Source organism: Pseudorasbora parva, chromosome 19 (genome assembly GCF_024679245.1).
Source record: "Pseudorasbora parva isolate DD20220531a chromosome 19, ASM2467924v1, whole genome shotgun sequence".
Lineage (NCBI taxonomy): Eukaryota > Metazoa > Chordata > Actinopteri > Cypriniformes > Gobionidae > Pseudorasbora > Pseudorasbora parva.
The window spans coordinates 5,753,942-5,774,126 of NC_090190.1; the positions used below are offsets into that span (position 1 = coordinate 5,753,942).

The window sequence follows — 20,185 nt, forward strand, 5'->3', positions numbered from 1 at the left end:
TAAAATTTTAAATATGGATATTTTTCCTACACAAATGTTTTGCTTCGCTTTTATGATGAATAGATGCACTTTTGGACTTCTAAACCAGAGGCGAACAGTAGTGAAGTATTTTTACTTTCTACTAGCCTATACATTTTTCAAGTATGTACTTTATCACTGTTTTTCTTTGGAAAACTTTTACTTCACTAAATTTTTTTTAAAACCTTAAATACTTAAATTAGCCTACTATATATATATATATATATATATATATATATATATATATATATATATATATATATATATATATATATATATATAACCTTCACTCAAGTAAAACTTTGAATTACTTTTAGTTGAGTAAAAATAAGAGAGTACTACATTTTAGGCTATTTAATTGTATTCAATATAAAACGTATTGCAGTAAAAAAAAAAAAATATATATATATATGATTTGAAATGCTGTAAAGTAAAAGTTTTCCTAAAAAGAACAATGATAAATTATATATACTTGAAAATTTTAATTATTTGCAAAGTAAAAATACGTTACTAGGCTACTGTCCACCTCTGTTCAAAACAAAGTCATTCACTGCCATTATAAAGCTTGAAAGAGCCAGGATATTTTTTAATATATACCTAATATTTAATTTTAACACAATGTATTTTTTTAAGTAATAAAAAAGTAATACAAAATTAAAAAGGGTCCACTATTTATTTTTTAAAACAATTCCTGTGAAAGGTTAGTGTAGAAATCACCCAGAATGACGTCCATATCTCCTCAAAACAAACCGTGAATTTGTTTAAAAAGTGTTTTATAATTAAAAACGAATATGATTAATATCCTTACAAAGTGTGAGACTGATGTTTTATCCACCATATGAAAATATATACGATAGGGACACTATTCACGACAGCCTACGACTGCACCTGTGAGCGTTTCATCCGCTTTCCTCCACGAGCAACAGCCTCTATCGTCCCGCACGTGATCTCCATGGAAACGTCATCAAGCTCTAGAAGTCTTCCTGTTGCTATAGTTGTGCGTTAGCTGAGCATGGCAGCAAAGGTAAGGCTATTCTCGCACAGAAACATCTTCGCTTTCTGCAGACGAAGGGAGCGCGGTGTTTGATCGCCAAGCATACCTATATGTCCAGAAAACATCATTGCAAATCAACTGATAACCTTCAGCGCACAGTAGCCGGTGTGACAGCTAGTTAGCCTGCTAATGTCCTGGGTGAATGTTAGCATCTGTCAATGACATTGAGACAGAAGAGCGCTTCAGTGAGCTCCGATGAAGGATCAAACCCCCGTAGATAGACTGTCCAGTGTCTGCTTGAGTGTTTGAATGGGTGTCATGGGGGTTAACGTATAGGATGCTTAACATGAGCTTGGGTTGCTTATGATGCTTTTATTAACAATAATACCAATGATCACCATTACTAGTAAAATATATCATTATTTATTATACATACAATACCGGTCAAAAGTTTGGATTAAATCATTACTATTTTGAATGTTTTTGAAAGAACACTCTTATTTATTTGATCAAAAATACAGAAAAAAACAGTAATATTGTGAAATAATTTTACAATTTGAAATAATGGTTTTCTATTTTAATATACTTTAAAGTATAATTTATTCCGGTGATGCAATCTTGAATTTTCAGCATCATTACTCCAGTCTTCAGTGTCACATGATCCTTCAGAAATCATTCCATTATGCTAATTTTTGCTGAATAAACGTATCAAAAAAAGAAAGAAAAAAAAGTTACTGACCAACTTTTGAACGGTAGTGTAAATTGTTACAAACAAAATCTAATTTAAAGTAGGTTTTTTTTTAAAAAAAAGTAGGTTATAAGAAATATAATGATTTCTGAAGGATCATGTGACACTGAAGACTGAAGTAATGGCGTATGGAAATTCATCTTTGTATCACAGAAATAAATTATATTTTAAAATATATTCAAATAGAAAACCATTATTTTAAATTGTAAAAATATTTTTACAATATTACTGTTTTTCAATATTACTGTTTTTTCTGTAGTATAAATATAGATCCATATGTAGATCACAGTGTGTTTATGTCTACAGGTATTGATAAAGAGGGCTGATCCAGCAGATCTCAAGTCCATTTTCTTGAAGGTTTGTCACCTTTTTTTGTCCCCTGAGAGTCTGGAAATGAAGGGATGGGAACATAGCCCAAGATCTAAGCACTGGTGTCAATGAGATAAACCTCTATCTGATGTAACCATTTAATAAATTTCTCATTACAGAAAGAAAACCTGAGGATTAATTTAAAAATGCGTCGAGCACTGTATGGAACTCATAGTAAGTTCACATGAATATATGTAGCAGAGTTCCTTAAAAGCACAAGAAAAACTTTGCATGAATAACGTATTTTAAAGGGGTCATGAACTGCATTGTTTTTTTGTTTTATAATGTTTCCTGGGGTGCACTTATAACGTTAGTGTGATTTTTACATCATAAATAAAAGAAATAAAAGGCATTTTCCCTACCCTTTTAGACTTTTGATTTTAGACTCTTGATTTGAACGCTCTGTTTAAAGGGGCGGGTCTGCTGTGAGACTTCAGTGTAAACGCCCACTGCTGTGATTGGCTAACACCTTTGCATATGAAACAGCTAGTATTAAAAACTCTCAAAAACTTTTAGCATTTTTTTTTACTATTACACCTCTTGGTTATCATGAAACTAATCATGAAAAGTGTTGATTATAGCATTATATTTAAATCGTGGCATGAAAGCTTGCAGTGATGAGCATGTAGCCGATCACAGACTTGTTGAGTCTCGTAATTGCAACTCGATTTCTGCACACTAACTAATGCCTTCATCATAACTAACAGTGCAAACACAATGTAAATAAGAGATTTGTTGATTATAACGTGAGTTTTGCTGTGAGTCCAGATCTCTGTCACTGATAAACTCACACTGTTTGATTAACCGCTCCAGCGTTTGTAAAGGGAGCATTCTTTAATCGCTTACATTATATAATTTAATCACAGTTTAAATAACAGGTTATTTCCCTCCTACTAAGATAAGCAACGTGAAGTTGACCGTTTAGGCACTGGGTTGATTTGCTGGCACATAGACTGGTCACAGATCAAGCATTAGAAGCAACATTTACTTACATGTTGTCTTATGTTTGCAAAGCCTGCGCCAAAATTGCGACTGATTTACAGATTTACTGATTATTATAAATAAATCATGCTCAACTCAAGACATTCACATTGTTGAAAATAAATAACCACATTTCTATCATTAGGATCCTTTAGAAGGTAATGTTATTTTTATTTCCTGTATTTCTCTTCTCTCCTCATCATCTCACTAACACGCCAGTGGGCGTGGCCAAAGCTGCAGTGATGAAGTAGGCGTTGATCTTCTGCAGAGGCCGTCTTTCACCCATCTATCATGGATAGGCCCATTGCACAATGACTCGTTCTCTGAGCTTGGTTAAAGGTAGGGTAGGTAAGAATTGGTTAAAAAACTTTTTTTCCAAATTTGTTTAAACTTTTTTTATTTATCAATACATGATTAAAATGTGAGTACTCTGAAAAAGAAAATATAAAAATTGAGTGTCTGTAGACCTCTCACGACTGTTTTAAAGACAGCTCATTATTTCCATTCACTCCACCTTCTCCCTTCTGGGCTCAGCTGGAAGACGCATTATTTACCTGAGACGAGTGGAGAAGAAGGAGTGGAGTGCATGTAGTCACATCATGTCAGAATCACATGTAATAAAAAAAAATCTAACTTTATAAGTATGAATATAAACAAATAAGATGTCTTTTAGTACTCACTATCAAGCTAGAATACCGATACTGGTAAAGTTTAAAATACATTTTTGTTTGATTTGGTAACGAGCTAGTTGTATTTATAAGGCAAAGCTAAAAACGGGTAGCATTGATACATGTTTTACCAATAACAGTTATACTGTTATGAAGATGAATTTCGTGTAAGATTCATAACATATACTGTGTTTTGCATGTAAGAGTTTCCATGATGAAAGCATTGTTGACTAGTAGTAGCTAAAGCTAACTTAGTATTAAAAAAAGTTCCTAAAGCATATTGAGTATTTATCAACTAATGGCTTGCTAAGTGTGTAACATTATAACTTTGTGCTAAGTAATGTCATGTTAGGTATATTAGGCAGCTAAATGTGCTAGTGATACATAAACCAAAAAATGTATAATCAAAATGAAAGATTACCTGTCCAGCAGAAATACAGCCATCAAGGAGTCGTTTTTCAGACACTTGAGGTCCCTCAGTTCTCGCCATCGTTGGAAAGCCACGCCGATATTTACTCGCTTTTGATTTCATTGTTTATCCAAAGTCTTTTTGTGCATTGCCTTTTCTTGTACTTTCTTCCTTTTTTTCCCCATTGTTTGCCTTCGCTGACTGCAAACCCCGGCACTGTGAATTTTGAATGCTTTTGCTCTTCTTAGATCCTGTAGCAAGAGCGGTGGTAGTCATGGTAGCGAGAGAGAGTGACAGTCGCTCGAGCCAATCACTTGTTTCGTCCTGAACAAAAACAATGAGCGGCGTTTATTGCAGATTAAAACTCAATTTTTATACTCTCCTTTTCAAAGTACTTAAATTTTAATTATGTATTAACATATAAAGAAAGTTAAAAAAAATGGACAAAAGTGTTTTAGATCATTCTTACCTACCTTACCTTAAAATAAAAGCTGTTTTTGGACGAATAAGGATGTTTTCAGTTAGGATATTCTTGTAGTACGATGACCTCTTATGCCAAAGGCTCAAGGAAATTTCTCAGTTCATGACCCCTTTAAGTAACATCCTAAATTACTTGAACAGCAAATGATCAAACAACTAACACATTCTTTATTAATATTCCTTTTAATAATCAGCCTTTCTCTTGCCTACTGGTTTTAAAGGGATCCCATGGTGTTGAGACTTGTATGGCTTAATATAACATAAACAATGTGTCTTACTGAAATATGTAGTAGAAAACCCATGAAAGATCTACTTTATTTAAAAAATCGATTTTATATTTGGACCATGGGCGGAGCCATTTTGTTTGCGTTCTAGGTTGATGACGTAGAATGGTTGCACTCCTCAATCAGCTGGCGTTACCCGTAGCTATTTTTACCACAACGCAACTCGAAAATTGTTTCAGAGTTAAACAAAACCAATGAATTGCTTTGTAATTGTACTTAAAACACACTCAAACATACATGTGCACACAAACTCACCTACACAAGTCACAAACAGATCGGCGGGCACACACACCTGAGAGACTGCTCTGTCTCAATCGAGATGTTGGGCTGCTCAGTCTCCACGACAGGGGCTGAATCCGAAATCGACCCCCTATACCCTGAAATAGGGCATTATTTGAAGGGACGGCAATTTGTACTGTTGTCCTAGACCATAGTGGACATGTTCAAGTGCAGTCATTCAGTCTCACGTTGCACCGCAATAACGAGTGTACAGCCGATTTAGAAACAGCTGTCCGACTTCACGCACTCGTTTCATTCACTCCTTCAAGTTGTATTAGTGAACAAAAGTAGGGAATGTTATTTGTGTCTTAAAAAGGAAAGTTTAAAGATTGAGGTTAATTCACTGAGCTTGTGCTCAAACTTTAATGCACAAACCAATCCCATGCATCATCACCAAAACATCCTGCCTCTCTTCCTCACGTTACCCTATCACATCGTCCTACCTAGATATTTCCCTCTGCTGGATACATTAGGCATTACAGTTAATCTACTGCATATCAACAGTCTATGATATCAACACAGGGAATAGTGATTGAGGGTTATGTGTGCGCGCACGCAGTGCGTGTGTGTCCGCGCCGATCTGTTTGGGTGTGTGTGAGTCTGTGAGAGAGAGATGTTGTGTGCACATGTATGTTTGAGTGTGTTTTAAGTACAATTACAAAGAAATTCATTGGTTTTGTTTAACTCTGAAACAATTTTCGAGTTGCGTTGTGGTAAAAATAGCTACGGGTAACGCCAGCAGATTGAGGATTGCAACCATTCTACGTCATCAACCTAGAACGCAAACAAGATGGCGCTGCCCATGGTCCAAATATAAAATCGTTTTTTAAAATAACGTAGATCTTTCATGGGTTTTCTCTACTACATAATTCAGTAAGAGACATCATTTATGTTATATTAAGCCATACAAGTCTCAACACCATGGGATCCCTTTAAGAATGGACGATTTCAAAATGCTGTTTTTGTTCATGTCGTCTTCAACTGTGAAGATAATTTTTCTTTGATTATTCTGTCTTGGGTTTGTAATACTAAATATTTTTATGATTGCTATATTGATCTATGTGATATGTGATTTTAACTGGCCACACTACATTATACAAGGCACTGTATTAAGTGACAAATTCAATGACTACTCTGAGTTTGCTGGTTTATTGTAAAAAATGCATCAATTAGATATTAAATGTTAATCAGATTGCCGGTATTTTGTGAACAACGTGATTTTTATGCACAATATCTTTCTGCACTGCAGTGGCCTGAGCATTATATATACTGCATAATATTAGCCCAGTTTTCTTTCCCTTCAAAGTATGCAAGTGTTGAGAAGAATGGAGAGCACTACATGTCCCCCGAGGACTTCGTGTCCAAGTTCCTCCATGCACAAACAGACATAAGGCTGTCCAAGGAGGCCACCGTTCTACTGGCAGGTGTTCTGGACCAGACCAAAGATGGGTCAGTATTTATTTCTGTTGCTGCTGTTAAAAGTTTGTGTTTCGACTTTAAACCTTTAGCAGGATTTAGTTTGAAAACAAATCAAAATGTGCTGCCAAACAAAAATGCCCCCTAAATAATAGTAAAAAAAATAACAATGACCAACACAGCGTGAATTTGTGTTATTCATTAATAATTCACGACTTGTTTAAATTACAGTTTATAGTTCATTTGATTCATAAACAAAGCGTTTGCTGCGAAATGGATGTGGATTATGCGACGGTATCTTCCGCTTTTAATCCTGCATTAGGATGAAGGGTCAGACATCTTAACACACCACACTTTGTTCAGGTGCTGCTCCTTTCAGGCAGCACGGCTCAACCCCTTTTCGCATTAATATGTATGCTTTTAATGATACATAATGATGGCCAATGATACGCAAGCGTAAGTCCAAAAAGATTGTGCGTTACCAGGGCAACCAGCCGGGCCGCGTGCATGTGGTCATGCGGCACGCATTATTAGGGCTGCCATAGACCGAGAGAGGTACACACGCACTGTAATTGCCTGTGCCATTCAGCTCTCGTGCTTTGTGCGACTTTGAGGATGGATAAATTGCTGCATCTCAGCTATTAACGGATAACTATTAGGGAATCATGGCTTGAGTCCTCTTTCAGAACATGATTTTTTTTATTTATTTGCTAGGCTTTGAGGAAAAAAATAGGGTGATTGTTTGATTTAATGAAGATTATGGAAATGTAAGCGTGCTTTTCGGTTTATCTTTGGATTTATATTTTTTTATATCATTCACACAATGAATGTAGGTTACTGAGCTAGTTAAATAAAGATCTGTATGCATATATATATACAGATTTCTGAGGTTTGGTCGTAGTGGCGGCTGTGGTCAGGACTTTTATGCCGTCAGGATTGTGGAATGCTGCAAATCAAGAAACGTTCATTTTGAGGCCTTTCTCCCCAGAATTGCGATGACAAAATTCTAACTGCAGTTCATATTTTTGTACAAATGAAGCTTGCTATAATATTGAAATGTATTCAAAATCATAAAGAGAGCTAAAAGCTCTGTTTGTGTAGGTGCCGATGTTTATTTCTGAACACAAAGTGTTTTACAACCGAGGTAGGTTTTCATCTGATTGAGATGATTCACAGGTTATCTCTGTTTCATGAGATGGATACAAACAGCATGATGCATTTTCTACCTCCTCCTGAGCTGGAATAAATCAAGTGATATGGTGACATCCATCAGGCACTGAATCACTTCTCCTTTATTCACTCAGCCCTGTTTGAGCGGCATCCTGCCAACGGTTCTGAATCAGTCATTCAACACATGTAGACTTCCCTGCTGATTCAAAGATCTGCCAGACATTCTCTCCTTCTCTGCCTCTATCTTTTCTCCCCTCTCCATTTTTGATGGAAAAACTCCTCAAGTGTGAACCTCTGTAGCCTCTTGGGGGTTAAAACTTTGTAAAGAGCGCATGCTGAGAAAATGGCAGTCCGTGCCCATGTGGTTTCAGGCTGGTCTGAGGTATGCACTCACAGAAAGCTAAACCAGCCCGCGTCCCTCCGCGTCTACGCTTGTCAGTGACAATGACAGGGCCAGAGCTTATTGAAGGTGCTCTCTCTTCACCTGTCATGGATAAAAGCTACAACGCTAAACCACTGAAATAATAAGTCTGTAAATAGTGTTTCTGCTAAGGACAGTGTTTACCAGCACCTTTCGGTTTTAGAAACAACACAATTTAACGGTGCGTGGCACCCGCTGGGAGATAAAAGGAAATGCTTTGTACAAATGCTTACCTGTATTAATGAGCATAAAACATTGAAAATGAATAGCAGCATAATATCGCCATTGTTTTACAATATATATAAACATGCACACATATATTATGTAAACAAACACTTTTATGTTCGATGCGATTAATCGATTTGACAGCACTAGTTTCTACCATTTGTTCCTAAGTTTTGGTGATTGTAACATCAAGAATTCATAGTTGTTCCATATTGCACTGTTCAAAAGTTTTTTGTCGTTACGATAAAAAATAAAATAAAAAATCATGTTCACTAAGACGGCACAAAAATACAATAAAATAAAAAACAATAATATTGTGAAATATTATTTCAATTTAAAACAAATGTTTTCTATATTAATATATTTAAAATATATATTAATATTAATATATTTACGTAATTTATTTCTGTGATACAAAGCTGAATTTTCAGCGATCCGAGTTGGTGCTCGGAAAGCATTTCCCATTATTATCAATGTTGAAAAGCAGTAGTGCTGCTTAGTATTTTTGGAAACCATGATGCAGTATTTTAGGGTTCTTTGATGAATAGAAAGTTTAAAAAAACTATAAATCTTTTGTGACATTATAGCCTAAATATCTTAATTGTCAATTTAATGCGCCCCACACTTTTAAATTGTGATTTACTAAGTTTTATTTTTATTTGTGTTTAGAAAAACAAAGTTCCACATGAGTTGTCCATATTATTAAATTGTTTATGTCATATTTGAGAAACAGAAAACTTTTTGCATTCCTCATGTTACACTTCTGGTTTTGTGCCATTTTAGTTGATGGTTGGAAAATGTTCTTCGTTGGGCTTATTATTTGGGCTTCGGTATAGTTTGTTTTACATGGCTACAGCATCTTAGTGTGTTTGTGTAGCAGCGTAATTGTTCTCTAGTAGTCAAGGAACTGCTAATCAACCATCATAAGCCTCACGTCTGGCATGGCACTGGGGAAACTACATGCACAACTCCTTTTTGTGTATGTTGATTGGAGGGTATTTAATGCAGATACACTCCAAAATCAATTAGCGACCATCAAGCTGATCTAAAATGAAAGCGATACCATCTGGTTATTAGAAGTCCCTCTTTGCCTTGCAGTGGTTTCCAGTGTCAGAGATGTGTTTTAATGCTGCCTTCACGTTCTATCAGAAATTTCCTACTTCCCACTTCTGAAGTTGTGTGATTATGAGCTTGTTGCATTCAAGTGCTTTGTTGTCGGAAAGTACAGGAATCATGGAGGACACCAGGTTTATTCTTACCTATTTATTGGGAAAATATCTGTATCTATAGCGTGGCGAATGTTCTATAGCTATATTGATATATATTAAATTGTCAAAGGTTTTGGGACGCCTGCCTTTACATGCACATGAACTTTAATGACATGGGTTAAGGTCATGACTCTGTTCAGGCCAGTCAATTTCCTCCACACCAAACTCGCTCAGCCATGTCTTTATGGACCTTGCTTTGTGCACCGGTGCGCAGTCACGTTGAAACAGGAAGGGGTCATCCCCAAGCTGTTCCCACAAAGTTGGGGGAATGAAATTGTCCAAAATGTCTTGGTATGCTGAAGCATTAAGAGTTACTTTCACTGGAACTAAGGGGCCAAGCCCAACCCCTGAAAACAACCCCACACCACAAACCTCCCCTCCACCAAACTTTACACTTGGGTTAATGCAGCCAGGCAAGTATCGCTCTCCTGGCAACCGGACTCGTCAAACCCAGACTCGTCCATCAGATTGCCAGACAGAGAATCGTGATTGGTCACTCCAGAGAACACATCTCCACTCCACTGAGTCCAGTTGCATTGCACTTGATGATGTTAGGCTTAGATGAGCTGCTTGGCCATGGAGACCCATTCCATGAAGCTCTCTACACTGTATTTGAGGTCATTTGAACCTGTCTGTCTCTATTGCTATTGACTCTGTAGAAAGTTGGTGACTTCTGCGTACTGTGCACCTCAGCATTCGCTGACCCCGATCTGTGATTTTACGTGGCCTACCACTGTGGCTGTTGTTTGCAATTGCTTCCACTTTGTTTTTATACCACTAACAGTTGACTAATGTGTGTAATGGATTAAGGGTATAATAGTTACATAAATAATATGTAAATCATACAAAATTGGATTTCTAAAAGCCAGATTATAATGTCATTAAAAATAATTTGCTATTTTGAGTAGAAACAGGGGGAGAAGAAACATTGCACCAGACATGTGTCACTTTGCTCACAAATGATTGGTTAAATTTTGGTTTGAGATCTCTTACCTGGAACATAACCGGCCCCGGAGCAGGTTAGCCGTGGACTCATGGAGCAGAAGTTACTATGGGGATGAACACTGCTAAATGCCAAACCACTTTCATGCTGCCTAAAACCTAGGGTTGGCACAAACTGAACTGAAACATACCTTACCAGCCACTAGAACTGGCTACATGGTATAGGCCCCTTGGTGTTCTCATGAGTCCTGTTCTTTCCACTTGAATGCGTTGAGCTCGTCGTAATCACGACTTTAGAAGTGGGAAGTAGGACATTTCTGATAGCACGTGAAGGCAGCATAATCACTTGCTGAGTTTTGGTAGAGTTTTCTTTTTGTAAAAGCATCAGCATCTGTATCATTTCTCCTGGCTTTTTGTTTTTAATCACCGACGCCTGGGCCCAGCGGATCGCCTTTGCAGCTCTCCACCCACTCTGAAACAGCAGGCTCCTGTTCTCCTACTGTCAGCTTAGTTAATAAAACAATTACTCTTGACTCCACAATGTGGCTGATTTGGCATGCTGGAAGCGCACAAATTCTCAGTTCCTTTGAATTTCATCAGTAACAAAATTAATTAGAGTGGCCACGAAAATGTAATCATTGCTCCCTGGAAATTGAAATAAATTAGAGATGCATGCATTGGGACTGCTCGTTAGCAGTGACCTCGAGTAATTGCTGTATCCATTTGTGAAATTCATAATGGAGTTGAGGCAACTTTGAACTGCGCTTAAATAAAGACTAGATTGCATGGTCCCCAGGGTTTCCTATGAATGCTGAAATTGCTTATTTGATGAGGTAGATACGTGTGTGTGTGTGTGTGTGTGTGTGTGTGTGTGTGTGTGTGTGTGTGTGTGTGTGCATGTTTATGTGTTGTTTTCTGATGTTCAAAAAATGTCATGCTCTCCATTATGATTCAAACTTTCAGTCATTTGCAGAAGTAGTGCTGTTAGTGTTCCCCTTTAATGATATCAAATTTTTAATCTTTCTGCTGGTTTACTTGATTATTTGCAGAACAATAGCACCCGTTAATCCTCACTGTAAAGTGATCACACATATAGGAACTAATGAAATAATCTTAAAATGGTGCTAAATATATGAAGGCTTCTCGGAATGTGCACCGGCAGTCAAAAGTTAGAGCACACCTAATCATTTTACACTTTTTAAAATATCAAAATGAATATTTTGGTTTTGCAATAGAAATTGTGCCTCAGTATAGATTTCTTTATATTTATGTAATTATTTAAGTTAATATATTTTAGCTATATGTATAATATTTATATATGATTTATTTAAAGCTTTTTTAAGTATAAACCTGTGCATCAAAACACCATGACAATTATTGTGTCTCCTTTTGACTGGTAGTGTGTGTGTGTGTACCAGTAATTCCTGATCATTTCCTTACTGTACTGCTGCAGGACTTGTTGGTTGGTTCTCTTGTAATCACATTATTTACTGAGTTCCCAACCATCCTGTGGGTCTTATATGAACTGGTCCCATTTTCAGTAAGGTAATGACATTTGACAGTCAAATTGGAAGCACTTCAATCAAGATTGGGATCATTGAATAGCCTGTTATGTCAAATTGTTTTGTCATTCACTTAATCTCTGGGCCTAGAATTGAAGCTGGACTGTGTGTTTAGATGTTTTGTACATCATAATTTTAGGCTGATAATTACAGTTGAACAAATCACTCAAGTGTCAAGTGTTCACAATGAAAATATGTGCTACCTTTTTTTGTTTGGCGACGAGAAGCAGTAATCAGCGAGTGATACCCTCTCATCATTCAATAATGTAATGCCAGGCTGGTGGAGTGAAGTGTCCACAATATATAGGCTGTAAGTCTGTTTGTCTCCATCAGGTTGATCTCCTTCCAGGAGTTTCTGGCTTTTGAGTCGGTGCTGTGTGCTCCGGATGCTCTCTTCATGGTCGCCTTCCAGCTCTTCAACAAGACTGGAAATGGCATGGCTACTTTTGGTAAGTGTGCAATGCTCTTTATAAAACAGAGTTCGGGCTCGAAATTGTGCGGTTGAACGTTGATAAACGTTCATCTGTGTCTGCGTGCATTCGGTAAAAATGGGCCTAGCTGCCGTGTTGCTTGGCAACGTCAAACTGCCTACGTCAAACTATATTACATGGCAGAAAAGCTGCTTAATCTGTCAATTATTATTACTATATATAAACGCTTTTTGAATATTGGTGTCCTTTATTAAGACACTCAAAAGCGTTGTTACAGTGAATTTACCACATTTAAACGTTTTTCTGTAAGAACACACGTTTTTGTTTTGTGTTGTGTTTTTCACATTTAAATGATAAAATAATTGCACTTTATTTTACAGTATGTGTACTTACATGTACATTGTTTTATTTTGTTCCATTCAGTTTTTTTCCAATTTGTTTTTGTTTAGTTTAGTTCTATTTTTTTTAGTTCTGTTGTTTGGTTTTGTTTTTGTTCAGTTTTTTTATGTTTTGTTTTGTTTTGTTTCATTCTGTTTTTTTGTGTTTTGTTATTTGTTTTGTTCTTTTTTGTTTTGTTTTTCACATTTAAATGATACAATTCTCACTTTATTTTACAGTATGTGTACTTACATGTACATTGTTTTCTTTTTTTTTCGTTCAGTTTTTTCCACAATTTTTTTTGTTTAGTTTGGCTTTGTTGTGTTTTTAGTTTTGTTTCATTCAGTTTTTTGTTTCATTCTGATTTTTTTGTTCAGTTTAGTTGAGTTTGTTTTTGTTCGGTGTTGTTTCATTGAGTTTTTTGTTTTTTGTTTTGTTTTGTTTTGTTTTGTTTGTTTGTGTTTTGTTTTGTTTCATTCAGTTTTTTGTTTTTGTTTTGTTTTGTTTTGTTTTGTTTGTTTGTGTTTTGTTTTGTTTCATTCAGTTTTTTGTTTTGTTTTGTTTTTTTGTGTTTTGTTTTGTTTTAATTCAGTTTTTTGTTTTTGTTTTGTTTTGTTTTGTTTTGTTTTGTTTGTTTGTGTTTTGTTTTGTTTCATTCAGTTTTTTGTTTTGTTTTGTTTTTTTGTGTTTTGTTTTGTTTCATTCAGTTTTTTGTTTTGTTTCTGTTCTTTTTGTGTTTAGTTTTTCTGGTTTGTTTTGTTTTTCAAATTTAAATGATAAAAGTCGCACATTATTTTAAAGTATGTGTACTTATATGTACATTGTTTTCTTTTGTTTCATTCTGTTTTTTTGTTTTGTTCTGTTCAGTCTTTTTGTTCACTTCAGTTTAGTTTAGTTTAGTTTGTTTTTGTTCTTTTTGGTTTTCTTCGGTTTTGGTTCATTCAGTTTTTAACTTTTTTTGTTTTGTTTTTCACATTAAATGATAGAAAGGGCTGAACTTTATTTTACAGTATGTGTACTTACATGTGCATTATTTCTTTCTGTTTTTTGCTTTGTTTGTTTTTTGTTTTTGCACTTTTAAATGATAAAAAGGGCTGCACTTTTTATTTTACAGTACTTGTACTTATAGTTCACGTACCTAAGAAAATATGGGTAATATAAGGTAACTACAGGGCAGAACACCTTTGCTGATATTGAGGTGAGATACGGGTAGAGTTAGGGTCAGGTGTGGTGGTGTGGGTCAGTTTAAGGGTAGGGTTAGGTGTAAGGGAAGTGCCAACTGTGTAATTACAAATGTAACTACAGAAGTAATTACATGCAGGTCATTTTGAAAATGTAAGTACAATGTAAAAACATGTATATACACAATATCAAATTAATAATTACAATGTTAGTACATAGTAGTTAAGTCCACCTAATATAAAGTGGGTCCAAAGTTTTTAGTTTAAGATTTTAGGCACCTCAGTTTCAGCGAGAACAGCCATTTTGTTTTGCACATTTAAATAATAAAAAGGGTGACATTTTAGAGTTTTGTTAAATTTAAGGTTGTAATGTGAAAAATGTGACTGCATAATCAATTAGGTTACCATATATTAGGTTATCTCCAAAGCAACTTAATATTCAGTCACCAACCTCAAAACAAAGGGCTAATGTTAAGTAGTCTAATCTGAAAGCTTGCTTAGACAGACAGATTCCTGTCACTTAGCAAAGTACTGCAGGATCAGTGAAGGTAAAACTCTTAATCCGGTTTATTCAGCCACTGTCAGAGATCTTAAAAATGCAGATCGATTTCAAACATACATCAGTATAATCTTCCGCTGTACATTGATTGCGGTTATTTGATTCCAGACAAGACTAAGAACAAAGGATGTTAATACACAAATAGTATGGGCATAGTATTGCATTTGCAGTTACATTCATGTTGCAAATGAACTTGGCACAAGAAGAATGCATGTGTGTGTCTCATGCGTTACATTTCCCTAATTGACTTAAATAGTCTAATTTGCCTTTTGTAGGCGAGACCTGTCAGATCAGCTCATTTCAAATGCACTACCCAAAGAGCCTAGGCGGAGAGAAAGAGACTTTCATCAACCTGTTTTAGTCAATAGGAAATAAGATCAGATAATGCATGCACATATGCATATTTCATATTCATATGACTCGGTTATGTTTCAGTGCTGTTCAAAGGTTTCTTGTTGCTCATGCCGTCAGTATTATGTCTAGGTTGAGCTGTAATGAGAATGCAGGCAGTATTTGTCTCATACACCTGTTTTTCAACTGCTGCAATCACCTCAAAGTAAATAGCAAATAACTTCTGACTAAGATTATGGTCATGTCAAAATCACTTTATTGTGATGCACTACAGAGGGTAGGAAAATGAAATGCTGCTCTGTGTTAAAGTGAACTGGAGACTCCCGTTTATAACCCTCTTAATGTCATTAAAAGCATTAAAGGTCTCTTGCTGTTACATTAAACAGTCTTTTTTCACCATTTAATAAACCCTGTCATTGCAAATCACATTATGAAGGGTTATTTTTTAAGGGTTTGGAAAATTGAGGTTTTAATTAATGCATGACTAGCATTTTTTTTCATCCTCCCCCCTTCAACTTCAATTAGGTGAATTAGAGGTAATAAACTTGCAGGCTGCCATGCAACTCCGAAGTGATATAATGAAAGAAGGACTGAGAAGTGTTGACAGGTTCATAAACACTGATAAAATAAAGGTCTGGAGTAGCTCCACAGTGGAACTCTGTTGTAATACTATAAAAAGCATCTGCTAAATGACTGCTTACTGTATATAACTCGCCATAAATGGGGCAAGGCCTGTTGGATTTTTTTTTTTTTTGTTGGTCTAATTTAATAAAAATGTTTCATTTCTAATGCTGTCAAATCGATTACTTGCATGTAACATAAATGTTTGTGTGCGTGTGTGTGCGTGTGTACATTATATATATACGACGCACGCACGCACCCACGCACGCACACACACACATTATATATATTAACTAATTTTATTTTAGTCGCGATTAATCACGATTAATCAATTTGACAGCACTATTTACTATTTTATCATCTGCATGAGTGAACAGTTTAACAAATTAACATGAATACCACAACGTTAGGATTTTTGATTTAATGAACGCCATAACCTGATGATCATATTTATAAATATAATTTGAGAGGATCTAAAGAGTAAGATCACATCTAGAAAGTAACATTGTAAATGTACACTTTTTGTTTTGTTTTTAAAGATTTTCGCATTTGAATTAACCGTAAAATTCCATAGAAATGAATAATCCTTACATATTTTAATTTAATATATTAAGGATTGTTTCATTATTCAGTTAAAATATGTAAGGGTTATTCAATTTGATGTAATTACATTTTTTTTTGTGTACTTATTTTCTACAAATAGTGCAGAATCTTAAATATTTTATAAACACTTTTTATATGATACATTACATAATGTTTATTTTTATATTTTGTCACAATGCTTTATAATTGCTTATTTACATGTTTAAATGAACAAAACCAATCAGTTTGATACGTTTTGTCTCTAAATAAGCCTTACTTTTTTGGATGCGTTTTGCTGGTGCAATAATAGAAATCGAACAATGCGTCATTTTTGTAACTCAATCCTCAACAATGACATTTCTAACGCCAGGCTTATCTCTGATTTCAGACGATGTGAAACAGGTTTTCGGTCAGACCACTATTCACCAGCACATCCCCTTTAACTGGAACTCAGAATTTGTTCAGCTTCACTTTGGCGCCGAGAGGAAGAAGCACCTTAACTACGGGGAGTTCACTCAGTTTCTGCTGGTGGGTATGACTGCTGTCTTATTTCTCTCTCTTCTGTCCACCTTTCCCCCACGCTCACTTTCATACCATCCCCATCACGTACTGCCGCAGAGCTCAGATCGATGTGATGTCTTGTTTGGTGTATTTTGTGCCCGGTCTCGCCTAGATTGACACAGATTTGGGCACGGGTTCCCGCAGCACAACGAGGCATATTGACCTAGTTAGTCATTAATGAAACACTGGAGTTATATTCCTACGCCAGCATTTGTTTCTCATTAGGTGACGTAACCTCAGTGCAGCCTAGCGATTCCCCTAAAACAGGTAAAGTTTTTCTCCTACAAGAAGAATAGCAGTATTCCTTTTGTATTTGTGGTGTGCTAGAAATTTTCCAATATAGCGTCTAGACCTGAGAGCGGGCAGAGGGGGTGTGAGGGGTCGGCCGTGCCAAGTTTGCATCTACGCTCAGTATATCTGAATGAGCTTTTTATATTAAACTTAACTTGGACCAGATGGGTTTTGGGGAAACTACGAGAAAACACGCCGATATTGTGTTTGTGGCCAAGACGGGATTAATTTTGTTTTTGGAACTCGAAAACGATGAAAAAACACATTTCCTGTTTCATTTATTTCATTTTCTTTGAATTGGCAACTTTTGTATGGTCATTTGGAGTGATTTTAAAATCCGGTGTTAGATTTTATCCACTCCAAAATTGATCCAGTATCATGCAGTTCTGTAAAAAAAAACAGCAGCTTCACAGATGAGAGAATTTAGTCTCAATGAAACCCACAAATTTTCAAATCATTTTCCTTTCCTTTATAAACGTTGCGTCAGTATGACCACCTGCAAATATGACATGTCGGAAATCTGGCTCTTCCGTCAGAAATGGTATTACGGTCTCAGCCAAAGGTCTAACATCTTGCAGTTTCTTTAACCTGAACATTGATGATGAGATCTTTAAGACTTCTCAGATATTTTTAAGCAGCCGTTTGGCTGTGTAAATGTGCTTTTAATGCCAGCGCTTCAATTGAAATAATTGACCCAAACAGAGGTGGCTCATCAAATGTTTTTATTTGAATCCAAAGACGATTAAAGGCACAATAAATGCCATGATGGTTTCAATATTGGCTTTCGGAGGTTCTGTTCTTCTCCTTCCCAAATAAAAACCATGCTGCTGAAACACTCACAGTTGCAGTAATTTAAGGTTTTAAGAGACTAACTGTAAACTGTAAGGTTCAGAGCCACAATTATTATGCAATTCCACATGCTTGTGGCTGGAGCAGCACAATGCAAGACAGAAAAAAAATCTGCAGCCAGATATTATTTACCTCTGCCTCTGCTCTTGTTTTATTTACAGTGCTACTGGCATTTCCTCCTCATTTAAAACATTGTTTGTGAAAGGCAAGGCACATGAGTGTGCATAAGATGTGTTTTTCGAAATAAACCCCTTTTTGTTTTTCCAGCGTCTGATTTGCAAATATTCAAATAAGTATATTGATGTGAAAAATAGGTTAATAATAGAGAAATTACCCGTAACAATCAGTAACAGGATTGTTGCTGTGTTTTTATGAGGACAGTGACATTTCTGTAATATCAGAAATAGGTTAGCATGGAGTCTGACATTCAAAGATTTGACATTTTCTGTAATAGTGTTTTTTGCGCAGGCGTTTTTTCTATACGAAGACGCGTCCATATTCGCGCAGCAGACCTATATTTCCAGTATTTTGGACCGGCTGCTCAATTATGCGGGGAGAGAGAAAAACAACTGTCTTTAAAAGCCTGAGCTGTGTAAGACAGTCACTCTCATCTCTTGATGTGATAGATACTGCAACCGCTCCAGATGAGTTGCACGATTGACAAAAAGAGTTTCCTCTGTGTCAGATGTCTCAAAGCTAAATAAACTAATACATAAACTACTAAAATGTAGAACCTGATACTGTTTTTTATTAGTGCTGTCAAGCGATTAATCGCATCCAAAATAAAAGTTTGCGTTTGCATAAAATATGTACTGTGTGTAATTATTTATATATAAATACACATGCATGCATGTATATGTTTAATATTTTTTTTATATTTATGTATGCAGTTTATGTATAATTTAAATATATAATAATTTATTTTGGATATTTTTGTGTTTATGTTGTAACACAAATACTGTATGTTCATATTTAACTTTTTTTATTGGTTGTGGTTCAAAATAATAATAAAAAGAACGAAAGAATATATATATATATATATATATATATATATATATATATATATATATATATATATATATATATATATATATATATATATATATATATATATACAGGCAAATATTTCTAAAAAAAAAAAAAAACATACCCCCCCATAAATATGTATTTTTTTGTAAATAATGTGTTGATACCAAAAAACACCGGTCTTTTTATTCTAAATAATATTGCAAATAAAATGATTCATTAGTATTTATGATTTTAAATATAATATTATAATTAATACACATTTTTATTATATTTTGAACTAAGCATGTTGCATTTTGATTCAGGTCTTTATATTTAATAACTGGTATATACATTTTTTTAATATCATCTGAAGCTGATTTTACCTTTTAAAGAAATGATTTACGTGTTCATAAATGCCAGTTGTACAGCACACATCTCACTTTATATTATAAAATCACATGCATGTAATATATCTATATCTTTTTTTTTTTTTTAAACAACCAGCATGCAGATACAGACTGACATTCACTGTGTTGCAGGAGATGCAGCTTGAACACGCCAGGCAGGCTTTTGCACAGAGAGACAAGGCCAGGACGGGCGCCATCACGGCTCTGGACTTCAGGGACATCATGGTGACCATCAGACCCCACATGCTCACTCCATTTGTGGAGGAATGCTTAGTTGCAGTGAGTTTAGTCTTCATTTTCAGCGAGTGTTGTACTGCATGACAGTTTTGGGATAGGCTTTTTTGTTCTTCGTCACGTAAATCACCGGGAGATATTTGTTTGCAAGGTGTGTGTGTGTGTGTGTGTGTGTGTGTGAGCAGTCTGTTTTATACACACTCCGTGGAGTCTGTCATTTTCTCCACGGTTTGTGCCTCATAAACCTTGGGATTCAGGGAGATGTTTGTAAACACACAATTTCAAGGCCATTAGAAATAAATTAAAGACAATACGCTCGTCAGACCCAGTCTATACACTCAATCCTCTAATTTAGATGCCTTGCAAAACAAGACAGGAGGTATAAACATTTTATCACATCTACATAAAGGTTTATACTTTTTTTGTGGCCAGGTTTATGCAGGGATTTTACAAATGACATCTTGGTTAAGGAAACTTCAGAGCAGGTCTGATTTTTGT

At 35.5% G+C, this 20,185-nt stretch overlaps 1 protein-coding gene across 3 annotated transcripts in view; it reads left to right on the forward strand.

Moving 5' to 3' along the window:
* The first annotated feature begins 921 nt into the window (after nt 1–921).
* LOC137048432 (electrogenic aspartate/glutamate antiporter SLC25A13, mitochondrial) overlaps nt 922–20,185 on the forward strand; it is a 53,505-nt gene continuing 34,241 nt past the window's right edge. The window contains exons 1-7 of one of the 3 annotated variants that reach the window (XM_067426588.1): nt 973–1,042; nt 2,067–2,117; nt 2,249–2,303; nt 6,537–6,679; nt 12,568–12,683; nt 16,726–16,865; nt 19,586–19,732. In XM_067426588.1, coding sequence (XP_067282689.1) covers nt 2,292–2,303; nt 6,537–6,679; nt 12,568–12,683; nt 16,726–16,865; nt 19,586–19,732 — 558 coding nt within the window. In that variant the 5' untranslated portion in view covers nt 973–1,042; nt 2,067–2,117; nt 2,249–2,291. Of the gene's footprint in view, nt 1,043–2,066; nt 2,118–2,248; nt 2,304–6,536; nt 6,680–12,567; nt 12,684–16,725; nt 16,866–19,585; nt 19,733–20,185 lie in introns of all 3 variants that reach the window. The other 2 variants (XM_067426587.1, XM_067426586.1) reach the window with 2 other exon arrangements.